General features: G+C 36.1%; 1 protein-coding gene across 1 annotated transcript; it reads left to right on the top strand.

The window, feature by feature from the left end:
- The first annotated feature begins 234 nt into the window (after nt 1-234).
- On the top strand, nt 235-11,680 carry LOC121174757 (zinc finger CCCH domain-containing protein 19). Its single transcript, XM_041014727.1, has 10 exons — nt 235-1,258; nt 1,344-1,423; nt 3,710-3,894; nt 5,279-6,155; nt 6,256-6,383; nt 7,406-7,465; nt 7,550-7,600; nt 8,208-8,278; nt 9,263-9,417; nt 9,503-11,680. The coding sequence occupies exons 1-10, from the start codon at nt 534-536 to the stop codon at nt 11,560-11,562; spliced, it is 4,392 nt and encodes a 1,463-aa protein (XP_040870661.1). The 5' UTR covers nt 235-533; the 3' UTR covers nt 11,563-11,680.
- Nucleotides 11,681-14,265: the final 2,585 nt, after the last annotated feature.

Genomic DNA, 14,265 nt, shown 5'->3' with positions numbered 1-14,265 from the left:
TAATTTTCAAAAAATTTACCAATTTCTAGAAATAAATTTTGAAAATTAATTTCTGAAATATATTTAATACATACCAAATCTACGTGTTACTTAAATTAATTTTGACGAAATATGCATTTATAAAAAAATATAAAAACATGGATGGTCGATAGAGTCATGCAGGTGGCAATAGAAAAAAGGACGGAGAACAAAAGTACTATTATATTACGCAAGCAAAAAGTTAGTAGAGGGAGTTATCGGGCCGAAGATGGACCTGCGAGGTGGATACTAGGGCACAACGCAAAGACAGCAAGATGGTGATTCTGAGTAGCAATGAAGGATAGTTTGGTCTTTGGGAAACACACGACGCAGAAACGAGAACCACTTCGCTATGCATTTGCACCCTCTCCGTCACATTCCCATTCCGTTACCTTATTTTTTATAGACACACACGAATCCCCCTTTTCTCTGAATAATAATTCAATTCAATTACTCCTAAATTAAACAAGATTTCAATTCTTGTTCGTTCCTAGTGATTTCTCAATCCCTATTCCATGGACGTCCAAGACAAGGAAGCTCCACTCCAACAACACTCTGATTCGCAATGCCACACCGACCTGCCAAATCTCCCCTACGCCGCCGCCGGACACCTTGAAGAGGCCGTGGCGGTGTCCGACGAGGGCGCCGAAACGCTAGTGACTGACGTAGCGGGTGACGAGATGATTGAGGAGAAGGGGAGTGAAGGAATTGATGTGGATGACGTGGCTTTGGAGACGGTGAAGGTGGAAGAGGAACCGAATTTGGCAATTGATGCGGAAGACGACGAAATTGGGGACGGAAACACAAACGAAGACGCTTTGATGGAAGAAGAGCAACATCAACAAGGAGAGGAGGAGGAGGAGGAAGAGCAGCAACAAGGAGAGGGGGAGGAAGAAGAAGAACAACAAGTAGACGAGGAGGAAGAAGGAGAACAGCAACAAGTAGATGAGGAGGAAGAAGGAGGACAGCAACAAGGAGACGAGGAGGAAGAAGGAGGACAGCAACAAGGAGACGAGGAAGAAGAAGAAGAGCGACAAGGAGAAGAAGAAGATGGTGATGGTGGAATGGCAATGGCAGAAGACACAGAGGAGAAGAGTGCTGCTGTGAGTGGTGGGAAGAGGAGGCGTGGGGCTGGGAAGAATGCTAAGGCTACAGGGAGAGTTGCATCCAGGAAAAAGATGGAGGAGGACGTTTGTTTCATTTGCTTCGATGGGGGTGACCTTGTGCTTTGTGACCGCAGGTCACACTCAATTTCTTACTTGTGCCCGCATTTATTTTTATCCATTATTGGGAAAATTCATTGCTTTTTCTTTGGTGTTGAACAGGGGATGCCCCAAGGCTTACCATCCTTCCTGCGTTAATCGTGACGAGGCCTTCTTTCGAGCTAAGGGGAAGTGGAATTGTGGTATGTTTCATACCTTATTCTGTGTTGTCTCTGTTCTTGTCCTTTAATTGCTCTTTAATTTGCTAATGTATTTACTGTAGCTTTATGATTCTTTGAACTCTTGTAAGTTTTAGACATGAAATATTCACCGTTGGACTTCGAGTTTGTATATTTATTGGTGTCATGTAGGTAAGTAATACTATGATTTGGAAGTTGCTTTGAAGTATTTAAAATGAGTTTAATTTCTATATACGGTCAGCGTAAAACATCCAATAGGAATTTACTTTATCCCCACATCATATTTATGAATAAAATGACATCAAATCTGATTGGATGTATGTATAAAAGATGTTTTATTTTGATAGTATATATAAATTAAATTCAAGGTTTTAAAAAATGGTTCATGACTGCAATTTCGACTGTAATGTCAAGGCTTTTAGGGTGCTCATGACATTGTTGTTAATAACACACTATATAGTGGGATAGCAGAGCAGAGCCGCCATGGGCCACAACAACAAAACCTTATCCCACTAGGTGAGATTGGCTAGTAGAGCGGTTTTCAATAGCGGCTTTTCACGTGTTATAGCAGCGCTACCATGATATAGGCTTAAAATTCCATTTTTACCCTTGGAAGATAATTATTTGAAGTTTTTTGGGTAAAATATTCCACCAAAAGTTAGAAGAGGCTCCAGGGTCCTTTTTCCAGTGTGGGCATGATCCCAATTAGATAGAAGGATTTTTTTGGGAGTAACCTGCTCCCATTAGGTGTAGTTGGCTATATGAATCAGTTGGTTCCATTGGGCTCTGTCAACTTAATGGTTTTCCCCATGTTTCAAGGTTTTCTTCTACCCTTATTAGCTACACCATCTTCCATTCGGTCTGCTTTTTGCACTGGAGTCTATTGGTTTTATTTTCACACGACCAAGCCACCATAGATCAATTTATGTCCTCATTTTGTTGAGAAGTGTCACTCAATCTTTTGCTTGAACACATTTGTCACAATCTTTTATTTTCTTATCTTCTCTCTTCCACTTTCACATTCTCATATTTGCTACTTGTTTTTGGCTTTGGTTGGCACTTCATTGCCCAACATTCAACGACAATAACAACAGAAGTCTTATGTCACTAGGTGTGATGGACTATATGGAGTACACAACACTATTGGGCCCGATTAAACACTAATTTCTCAAGGATATTATTTGCCATGAGATCCCTTTTAATAATTTCCTTCAATGTTCTTGGTCTCCCTCCACCCCTTTTCACATGGCTAAAATCATGTTATCCACTCTCCCACCAATGTCTCTAGTAGTCTGTGTGTTCCAAATTATCTTAATCGATTTCTATAATCTTTTTCTTGATAAGTGCCACACCTTTATCTCCTTGTATGTAATCATTCTGTATCTTGTCATTTCTTCTGGAGCCACACATCTTTTTTAACATACTCATTGCCCAACATTCACTGGAGTACGATAATTAAAAACTACTTGTCCAGTTTTATGGCTGTTCAGATTTTTTGCTTTGTCTATTCTGTATATCCTTACAGTCAGCATGCTAGTTTGTGACTTGATTAAGGGAATACAATTCATGAAATCACCTTGCTTTATTCACGTGAACTGGTACCTTTGCTTTCGATGCAGTGTGGGAATCCTGTTCTTTACATCTCATGAACCCTGGATCTTTTGAATTATGAATGTCCTGAACTGAACTATGTTTTAAAATTTATTACCCATTAAAGAATTTATTACTAGTAAATCAAAATGCCTAAACTTCCTGATAGTTGTTATTTAGAATTGTATTTTACTATGCATTATTTTACTCGCGGCAAGACATCACCTTGGCATGTATTCTCATATATTGGTGAATGATTGTTGGATAGGAGGTGATTGATATTTACTATTGTCATTGTCAATTTTTTAAGAGGAGTGCTGCTATCGGTGCTATGTTAAAGCTATCATTTTTTTATATTTACTGGACAAGTTAGAAAGATTTTAAGTCACTAAATGTATGATCAATTCTGTGGCAAATTTCACTAATTAGTACACTGTATTTGTGAAGTGTAACCGTGTTAAACTTTGATGCACTTTAATGAAGGTTTATGCTTTCCCCGCCATATTTTTTATCACCTCTTGTTTGCACAGCCTTCTTTAGCAGGAACGGTTATTTGTATTAGATTTTATTTCTTGTGTTCTGAGCATAATTGAATTTATTTTGAATGCCAAGGTATCAAACTGGAAAAACCTAATCATCTTTACAATACATTGCCTTACTGTATCTGACTTTCCATATCTTTTATCTTCGTGATCCTAGGTTGGCATCTTTGCAGCAACTGTGAGAGGAATGCATCCTATATGTGCTATACATGTACATTTTCTTTGTGCAAGGGATGCATCAAAGATGCTGTTATCTTACGTGTTAGGGGAAACAAGGGCTTTTGTGAGACTTGCATGAGAACCATAATGTTAATTGAACAGAATGAACAGGGAAACAATGTGGTAAAACTTCCCTCCCTACCTCTTTTTCTTGTCGTATGAAAATTGTTATTTAAAATTATGAATTTTTGAATGTAAGTCTTTATCCTTCTGCAGTGCTTCAAGTAGTTTCAAAGTTGTAGTGGTTCGTTGTATTTAATTTTTACTTGTTGCTAACTTCTCTCTCTGGTTTTCTCTTGGTTTACATTTTAGAATTTTTAAGCATTCCCAGGCTTGCATATTAACATGAGCAGACAAGTGAATCTGTTGGCTCAAACATAGTAATCAATAATTTGCAATAGTGGTGCCATAGTGACGTCATGGAGTGGCTCTGCACTGCTACAAGGTTCAAATAGCGGAGTGGATTTTAGTAAAAGGCTGTGGTGGCGGCAATAGTGGCCAAAATTTTAGCATTTCATGTGTTATAGGTGGCACAAACATGACGTGTTTTAGACATCTTGTTCAAAGCTTTAGTGACTGTTTGTATTTTAGCTTTTTAATCACTCTAAATGCTCTTCATCCTTAAGTCAACGACTGAAATACATGCAAAACTCTCCTTCCATCTAAAACAAATAGAAAAAGCGTAACAAAGTTCCAAAAAGGAAAAGTAGAGGGAAAATGCACAAACTAAGCATGTAACATAGAAGAATGCATGTGAACTAATGAGGAAAGTTATGCAAAATGCATGATGCATGTGCTAAATCCTAACACTCCTCATTAAGTAGGAGCATATATATGTACCGAGATTGTTACAAATGAAGTCAACTTGGGGGTTATTTAAGGGATTTGGAGTTGATAAAGACACAAGGCTGTTCTTTTCACTTGAATGAACCTTTTTATTTGATAAAATGACAGTCAATTTCTATAGGTGTGGTTCTTTCATGAAAAACTTGGTTGGAGGAAATTTGTAAAGCAGCTTGATTGTCACAAATTAATTTCTCCCTTAAAGCTCCTAAAGCAACTGCTTTAGCCACTTCTGTTCACTGGTTGATGCTGCCATAGTATGGTACTTGGCCTTTGCTTTGGTTCTAGCAACAATGCTTTGCTTTGTGCTTTTCCACGAGACTAAGTTTCCTGCAATAATTACGTAGTAACCCAAAAATTGATCTTCTGAGGGCAAACCTGCCTAGTCAACATCACAATAACCGTCATCTTCAGCACTGCCCTTATTCTCATAAAGTAACCCTTTCCCTGATTCACTCATGCATCCCTAAGAATATGAACCACAACATCCCCAGGAGACCAGGGTTTGTTAGTGTCTCCCTCTAATTCAGTAGCAGTTTGACATATCCCCTATAAATGGAGTTTTTTAAAGATAAAATGTAGAATTGTAGACGTGAATTTATAATGATATTAAACAGGGACATCTCTTTTTGGCTACTGATAATTATTTTCATGCTTGGTGCAGGGACAAATAGATTTTGATGACAGAAACAGCTGGGAGTATCTCTTCAAGGACTACTACATAGATATAAAAAAAAAACTATCTCTCACATTTGATGAACTCACTCAAGCTAAAAACCCTTGGAAGGGATCTGATATGCTTCTTTCTAAAGAGGAATCACTGGATGAAACTTTTGATGCCACTAACGATAGAGGATCAGATTCAGATAGCTCCTATGAGAATGCAGATTTGAGTCGTTCTAAAAGAAAAAAGGCCAAGAAACGGGGGAAGTCCCGTTCCAAAGAAGGAGATGACAGCTCAGAGTGGGCTTCAAAAGAGCTTTTGGAGTTTGTTATGCACATGAGAAATGGAGACAAATCTGTTTTATCTCAGTTCGATGTGCATACTCTTTTGCTAGAGTATATCAAAAGAAATAAGCTTCGAGATCCTCGCCGAAAAAGTCAGATTATTTGTGATGCAAGACTTCAAAATCTGTTTGGAAAACCAAAAGTGGGACATTTTGAAACGTTAAAGCTTCTTGAATCCCATTTCCTTCTAAAAGATGATTCTCAGGCTGAAGATCTGCAGGGAAGTGTTGTTGACACTGAAATGAGTCATTGGGAAGGTGATGGCAATCCCAATTCATATACGAAAGCTGGCAAAGATAAGAGACGAAAGAACCGTAAAAAGGGTGATGAGAGAGGACTTCAAACTAATGTTGATGATTATGCAGCCATTGATAACCATAATATTAATTTAATTTATCTAAGACGTAACTTGGTGGAAGATCTACTTGAAGATACTGAGAAGTTCCATGATAAAGTTGTTGGTTCTTTTGTGAGAATAAGAATTTCTGGTAGTGGTCAGAAACAGGATTTGTATAGGTTGGTTCAGGTTGTAGGTAAATAACTTATCTAGACAAAAACTTTCTTGCTTTAGTTATTTGCAATCTAAAATGGACTTTGATTTTTTGTTTTCTTTTTAATAATATACGTGGTCAGGTACATGCAAAGCAGCAGAGCCATATAAAGTTGGTAAAAGGATGACAGATATCTTGCTAGAAATCTTAAATTTAAACAAGACAGAGATTGTTTCAATTGATATTATCTCAAATCAGGAGTTCACAGAGGTGATTCAATGACAGCATTTTTACCTCTTCTTTTTGTTTATGATATTCAGTTATGGTTAACTTTTACAGTAATATCTTGCCCACTTTTAAGCTTGGCATGATAATGTTCATTGTAAACCCGCAAACTCTTTGCACATCCTAATTGCATGAAGGGTGATATTCCATTTGATAATAAAGTATACTTCTTGCTGGTTGCTTCAATTGGGCAAAAATAGACCTGCTTAAATTCGTACTCCTAATATTTTTCCATAATTGTAGTTTTTTTTAATTAAAACAACCCATCAAATTAGGCCCTTGAAGACACTGAATTCATCCTTGTGTCACCATTTTAGTCCTTCACAAGGATAAATGTGCTGATGTTTTAGATTTTTAGGGACTATTTTGGTGGCAAAAACTTTAGATGACTAATGAGGTTATAGTGTTACACTAATCTTTGAATGACTTTTTCTTTTTATCGGTAGATGTTAGTTGTTTAGTTTGTTAGTTTTTGTTGGTGGGAGGGCTTTGAACCCACGACCTCTCCCTCCCCCTTCTCCCTTAAACCACAAGGCCAACCTTATAACTCTTTTGAATGACTAATTTGATACTTCCTCCATCCCTAATTATAAGACCCTTTCAATTAATTTATGCCCTTTAAGAAAAATAGTTAATTTAGTTAATCCATTAAATCTGTCAATTATTTGTACTATCATCCCAAAATTACCCTTTTCTTATCTCTCTATCCACTTAATTGCGTCTCATTAATGTTTGGAGAGAGAATAATTAAGTAAGGGTATGTAGGAAAAAAATAAATAATGAATCTAGAAATTAGGAAAGGGTCGTATAAAAGGGGACAAACAAATTTCTGAAAAAATGTCTTATAATTAGGGACGGAGGGAGTACTTGACTCTTAACCATATGATGGTGTGCAGAAATTATTTCTGTATTAGATTTTCTCAGAATTGATAATTTTTACAAATTTAAACTTATGCTTGGATCAATGTATATTTCCTTCCCTAATATATTGATTGGTTTTCTGTTAGGATGAATGCAAGCGTCTCCGCCAAAGCATAAAGTGTGGCCTCATAAATCGGCTAACTGTGGTAAGTTTATGTTCAATAAATTCATTTCAGGTATCAGATGTTATACTTTGTATTTGTACTGAGGACACTAATTTGTGCTTGTAGGGTGACATTCAGGACAAAGCATTGGTGCTTCAGGAAGCTAGAGTAAAAGATGTGAGTTGTTTTCTATACCTTTCATGTTAGCCCTTTGGTGGTGTGTGCTCACCCATCTTTCTAAATTTCCTAATTTCCCAGTCTCTCCTTGTTTCTGTGATTTTATTGATGTATTGAAGAAAATTACCTTCAATTGACAGATGAAGTTTTATTGATGTATAAATTTCAGTACATATGCTGATTGATGAAAATTCAATTCCTATTTAACAAGAATTTTGAGTGTTATCATATCTTCTGTTTGATTACATCCTTCATTTGCATTCCACTCACCAAAAAAAAAAAATCCTTCATTTGCATTCTATTCGCCAAAAAAAAAATCCCTTCATTTGCATTGATTACTGGTAGGAGAGGGGGTCATGATATTCTTTCTGTAATTAAATTTCTGATTGATCATCTCAATCTTAAATCTGTTGAGGCCTAGTAACGGTGCTCAGGAAACTTTTATTCATCATAAAAACTCTTTCAAATAAGATTGATATATTCACTTTGGAAGTTTACTGATTGTCCCAATTATTTTGAATTGTCAAATTGAATTCTTAGTGTATTTTCTTTAAACCCTCATTTCATTTCCTAATGATAATGTCTTCTAAACAACCTTCTGTTACAGTGGCTAGAAACAGAGACAGTGCGGCTGAGTCATCTTCGTGATAGAGCTAGTGAAAAAGGACGCAGAAAAGAATATCCTTTTCTCTAAATAAAAATTCAAATATGATATATCTGGCTGTATTTTGTTGCTTGTTTTTTTTTAATTTCCTTGATGTAATTTGACTTCTTGTGTCATTGCTTGATTTCTTTTCCTCCAATTTAATGTTTGCTTTTCAGTCTTGTTTATAACATTCATCTATGACATTATCAGGACATGGAGATAGAAATCTGTGGATTGTTTTTTGTTGATTCCTTTCATCAATTTGTTGTTGTCGCAGCTCCTTAAATTTTGGAATTGATAATTCTTAAAATGTAATCTTGTCTGAATGAAGAAAATCTTTTAAAGGTGTTTGTAAGTGTACGTTGTGATTTCCTAACTACTTGGGAAAACCTATATCATATTTTGAGAATGAGATATATGAAAAAATTAAAAGTGGTATGTTTGAGGCTGTTGAATTTGTCACATCATATACTCAAATATCTTATGTTTACTAATAAGTTGCTCTATTACTGAACAAATAGCTGTTTTTGTGTGGTGTCTGTAGTGGGTCAGTTTTAATAATTCAGCCCTTAAAAAGCCTTGATATTTAATTTTGTATATACGAGGTTTCTAATCATGGTAAGTTCATCTGTGAATTGTAAATTATTAACTGCCTTCTACCAATTTGGGGACTTTAATTTTTTGGTTAACTGTGACCAAAATAAATAAATACAGAAAGATGATTAATCTATTGTATATGAAGTTTTAAATATGCTCTGGGATCATATCATATTTTGTTAAATAGATGTTTGGACAAAATGCTTTGAAAATTATTCTCCTCCGTCAATGTCCAAGTCTTGTGTAGTGATATTTAACTGTTTTTTTACATTTTAAACAATTTTCATTGTCTTTTCATGTTATCTAACACCAGTCTTTGGATTGAAATGGATAACAATCATTTTTATTCTTTAGGATAATGTTTTGCTGCTCCCTACTACTTGTTTATGTTTTGTGTTGATCCTTCACTCTTCTCTCACGCTCAGAGAATGTGTAGAGAAATTGCAGCTTTTGAAAACACCTGAAGAACGTCAACGCAGGTTGGAGGAAATCCCAGAAATACACGTAGATCCAAACATGGATCCAAGTTATGAGTCTGAAGAAGACGAAAATGAAGTGGATGATAAAAGACAAGGTAGTGTTAAAACAGTTTGAACTAGTAAACTCATTGTTTCTTCGTTTTCTAACATTTGGTGATAATTTCATTTCTGTGCCTGCAGAAAACTACATGAGACCTAGAGGGTCTACTGCATTTGGAAGGAGGGGGAGAGATATTGTTTCTCCTAGAAGTGGTTCTATTTCAAATGATTCTTGGAGTGGAACAAGGAATTATTCTAATGTGAATCAGGAACTAAGCAGAAATTTGTCTAATAAGGGATTTTCAATCAAAGGTGATAATGCTTCCAATGCTAATGAGGCACTAAATGATGCTCAATTGCACCGGGGAAGAGATCGGGAATCACAACTATCTAATAGCTGGGAGAGGCAAAAGCAATCTTCAACCTTGGAAAGTGGTGCTAAAAATACCCAACCATTGGTAGCATCTGAGTCTTTCTCTGCTGCTGTATCAGAAGCTTCTGCAGCACCATCTTCAGCCGGAATAACTCCTCCAGCTGTGAAAATTAATGAAACTGAAAAGATGTGGCATTACCAGGATCCATCTGGAAAAGTTCAGGGACCATTTTCCATCGTGCAACTACGCAAATGGAGTAACACAGGATACTTTCCTGCTGATTTGAGGATTTGGAGAACCACTGAGAAGCAAGATGATTCTATACTCTTAACAGATGCCTTGACAGGGAATTTTTCTAAGGAACCATCAATGGTGGATAAAGCTCAATCGGTGCATGATTTACATTACCCATCATCATACTCTAGGAAGTCTCCACAACAAGGTATAGAAGGTCAAGTTGGAGAAAGACTGTCATTAGATCAAAATGGTGGATCTTGGAATTCACATAGTACTCTGGGTTCTCCGGGACAAACCACAGGAGGAAGTTGGAGATCTAAAGATAATATGAACTCTTTAGCTAATAGAACTTCTCCATTGGCAGTTGAGGTCCCCAAGAACCCTGCAAATGGCTGGGGTTCTGATGCTGGTGTTAGGAATGATGCAACAAATCTTCCTTCACCTACTCCCCAGACTACTCCTGGTGGTACTATGGGGCTGGCTTTTGAAAATAAATGGTCACCAACACCTGTCCAGTTGCCTGGGTCTCTCTTAGGAAATTCATTCCCAGGCAGTCACGGAGGTTTGCAGGCCTCTGTGGCAGTGCACCCAGAGCATGCTGTACAAAATGCTGAAAAAGGCTCAAGTTCACAACCTGGCATTAGTTCAGCTTCTACAGATAATACCAAGTTGCATCCTCAAGCAACAGCGGTGGTACCTGTTGTGGCTTCAGGGGTTGACATCAAAATGGCAGGTGCAAATATGCAAAACCAGGTTGTGAGTAGCCAGAACTCTCATGCTGAAGCTCAAGGGTGGGGTTCTGCTGGGGTTCCAAAGCCAGAACCACTGGCCTGGGGAGGTGCATCTTCTCAAAGGATAGAACCAAATAATCCTGCTACCATGCCTTCCCAGCCAGCTTCCCATGGCCCCTGGGGTGATGCTTCATCTGTGCCAACCACTGTCTCGTTTAACACTGGAAATCCAACTGCGAGTTTACCCACACCTGGATTTCTGGGCATGACTGCACCTGAGCCTTGGAGACCACCGGCTTCAAGTAGTCAGTCAAACATCGCAGCTCCAGCTCCACCCAATATGCCTTGGGGCATGGGCATGTCTGGAAATCAGAATATGAACTGGGGTGGGGTTGTACCTGCCAACATGAATGTAAACTGGATGCCTACGCAGGTGCCAGCACCTGGAAATTCAAATCCAGGATGGGCTGCTCCTAGTCAGGGGCTACCTCCAGTGAATGCAGGTGGCTGGGTTGGACCTGGTCAAGGACGTTCCCATGTAAATGCAAATGCAGGTTGGGTTGGGCCTGGTCAGGGGCTAGCACCTGGAAATGCCAATCCTGGTTGGACTGCACCGGTTGGGAATCCAGGCATGTGGGGAAGTGAGCAAAGTCATAATGGAGACAGGTTCCCCAACCATGGGGATCGTGGTGCACAGGGTAGAGATTCTGGTTACGGTGGTAAATCTTGGAATAGGCAGTCATCATTTGGCAGAGGAGGTTCTTCCAGGCCTCCTTTTGGGGGACAAAGAGTAGTCTGCAAGTATTATGAGAGTGGACGTTGCAGGAAGGGGACTTCTTGTGACTTTCTACACACTTAGTTGTAGGGCTAATTACTTAGTGGCAGAGAAACATCTCTTACTGTACAGTATTTTCCAATTTCATGGCTAAACGTTGTATAAGGATGTGTCATGTATGTAGAACTTGTGCATTGTAGTATCTCGTTTATTTATCTTAATTGTCTTTTGGGGCTTTGTTTTACTTGCAGTTGACTTATGCAAGGGTTAAGTAGTTGAAGAAGTTGAAGTGGCTTTTAGATTAATAATAATAACGGAAAAAATTGAGGTTATTATTTTGCAGAGTCATCTTAGTGCTGGAAAGCATTTATTCATAGTCTTGGGTGACGTTTAGCAGTAGAATGATGATTTCATGGAATAAAATAGGTTGGAAAGGAATGATTTTTTATTACATACCGAAATGAGGCTGTGTGAAAGGGATACACAGGTATGAAACTGTAGGATTGATGATAGTTTAAAGGAATTGATTAGTATTATTTATAGTAAAAAAATGTACTTAAGAATTTTATAGTTATGATGAAGTGTGTTTGAATTTTTTAAGTGCTTAAGATTTTGTTCCAATCAAATAAAGGTATCTATATAAGTAATGAAAAACTTGTTACCACGAATTGTAAGAGTTAGGGGTCACTAACGTAGGTATGGATAATCTTGAAGAGTTTTGGATTTCAAGTGACACCTTTCTTTTGTCTTAGTAAACTTTTCTAATGCAGTCCATTCAAATATCCAAATCATCAAAATTTAAGGAAGGTAGGTTATTTGCTTTTTTTCAATTCCTCTACTATTTTTTCTTGGAAATATGACCTGAGCACTCATGCCATAACATAGAAGATTTTTCTCAATCTTAAACCTTTTAGCAACATAACTCTCAACAATTAAAGATAAAAGAAGATTATCAGAAGCCGAAGATAATTTATATAAGTCATTCCTTAAAGATTCATAACCAATAACTTGGGAGTTCAACATCAAATTTACTTTCCTATCAAAAAAAGGTAAAACTAAAACCATTTCAAGATCATTTCTAAAATGGAAATCAAACTTCTAAAAGATCATTTCAAGATTCAAAACCATTTCAAGATCATTTTCTTCTAAACCATTTCAAATTCAAAACCTAAAATTAGATTGACATCTTCCATTGACTTTACAAAGACTTCAAGATCACTTTTTATCCTTAGCTTACTTTCCCTCGAACTGGACTTACTCAGATTTCTAAATCCTTTTAAAGACATGATAATATGGGTTACCTAGCCACCAAGAATTTATAGGGACATTAAATAGATTAGACTCAAGATATACAAAAGCTAAGTTATTACCTCATAAATTTTGCTTGTTCTCTAGCTAAACCTTGAACTTTTGATAATCAAGTTTCTTACGTCATTTTTCCTTACAATAGAAGAATAAGATATCTTTCTTAAAGACAAAGCTGACTCATTACTTCCTACATTTTGGACCTGACTCTTACATGACTACCCAAAATCTTAATATGTATAAGAAACATGAGATGCACTCTTTATATTTTTCTAGCGTCCCTTATTAGAAGTGAGATTGCACATGACATGCCACATGAGACTCACTACTCCAACTAGCAAGTTTCAAGTGATATAACACACATAAATTAGTCCATTTTTTTAATAAAACATAAACTATTACATCAAACTAGCTAGTTAAACTAGTTAGTTTGACAACCTACATAACATTAAAATGACTCTATTATACTATTAATATATTTTAGAAAAATCTCATTTAATATTAATTTCTAAAAATATTCCAATTTTATCTATGAACTAATGAAAGTGAGATAAAACAAAAAAATATATTTATAATAATCTGTCTGTAAAATATATGATGACAAGTGAGCTCTACCTCTACAATGATAGCACAAGCAAACTCCTCCACCTGTGCTGGCAGTGAACTTCTTTGCACTTGTAATGGGGTGAACAAGTGATATAATCATGAAGTTATGACTAGGATCAAAGCCAAGGGACGTTTGTTTCACGTCATATTATTTTATTCACGGAAATACGGTGGTGAGAATTTATTCTTGGGTATATTGTATTCTCAAAAATGTTATATCTTCATATTTTAAATAAATTCTATTCGCATTAAGAGAAGTAGGTATATAATATATATTCTCAAGAGAATAAAAGTTATTTTCTACAATAACTATCTATTTCCGTTACATTCTACTATTTTCTTCTTTTTCTTTTTACTTATTTTAATTTTTAATGAAATAAATTTTAATTTTTTCTATAATTACTAAACAGCAATCAAATAAATTTATGGTAATAACTTTCCTAGGCATAATATTTTCAGGAATGTAGTTTCCAAAAATGCAAAATTATACCATGAAACAAACACTCTCTTATACATACAACCTATAAAATCATAATGTTTTTGTTACTTAGTAATTACCATTTATTTTTGTTTATGTATATATAGATAAATTTGTCAATAAATACTTATAAGAAAAGTAATTAAAAGTGTAAAATAAAATAAATTTCTTTCATATGATTTAATTTTAACTTTTTGAAGAGATTTATTTTATTTAACTTCTTAGTATTTATAACTGCTTATTAAGAAAATTAATTTTTCTTAATTACTGCTGTTGTGGTTATTTCTATTTCTTTATTTCATTTTTCTTATTGCTTCCTTATTGTATGATATCTTTTCATTTCATGATTGTTGACTTCTTGTTCTTATTCTTCCAGAACATGAGCATGTTATTTCCCA

This window comes from Glycine max, chromosome 4, assembly GCF_000004515.6.
Source record: "Glycine max cultivar Williams 82 chromosome 4, Glycine_max_v4.0, whole genome shotgun sequence".
In the NCBI taxonomy this organism is placed as follows: domain Eukaryota; kingdom Viridiplantae; phylum Streptophyta; class Magnoliopsida; order Fabales; family Fabaceae; genus Glycine; species Glycine max.
The sequence above is the reverse complement of the archived record's forward strand: the minus strand, read 5'-3'. Positions and strand labels throughout refer to the sequence as shown.

Excerpts from the sequence above, each read along its gene's own strand:
- LOC121174757 (XM_041014727.1), top strand. The coding sequence starts at position 534 with ATGGACGTCCAAGACAAGGAAGCTCCACTCCAACAACACTCTGATTCG. Across the intron at positions 1,424-3,709 it reads TAAGGGGAAGTGGAATTGTG|GTTGGCATCTTTGCAGCAAC; the intron begins GTATGTTTCATA and ends TCGTGATCCTAG. Across the intron at positions 3,895-5,278 it reads ATGAACAGGGAAACAATGTG|GGACAAATAGATTTTGATGA; the intron begins GTAAAACTTCCC and ends TGCTTGGTGCAG.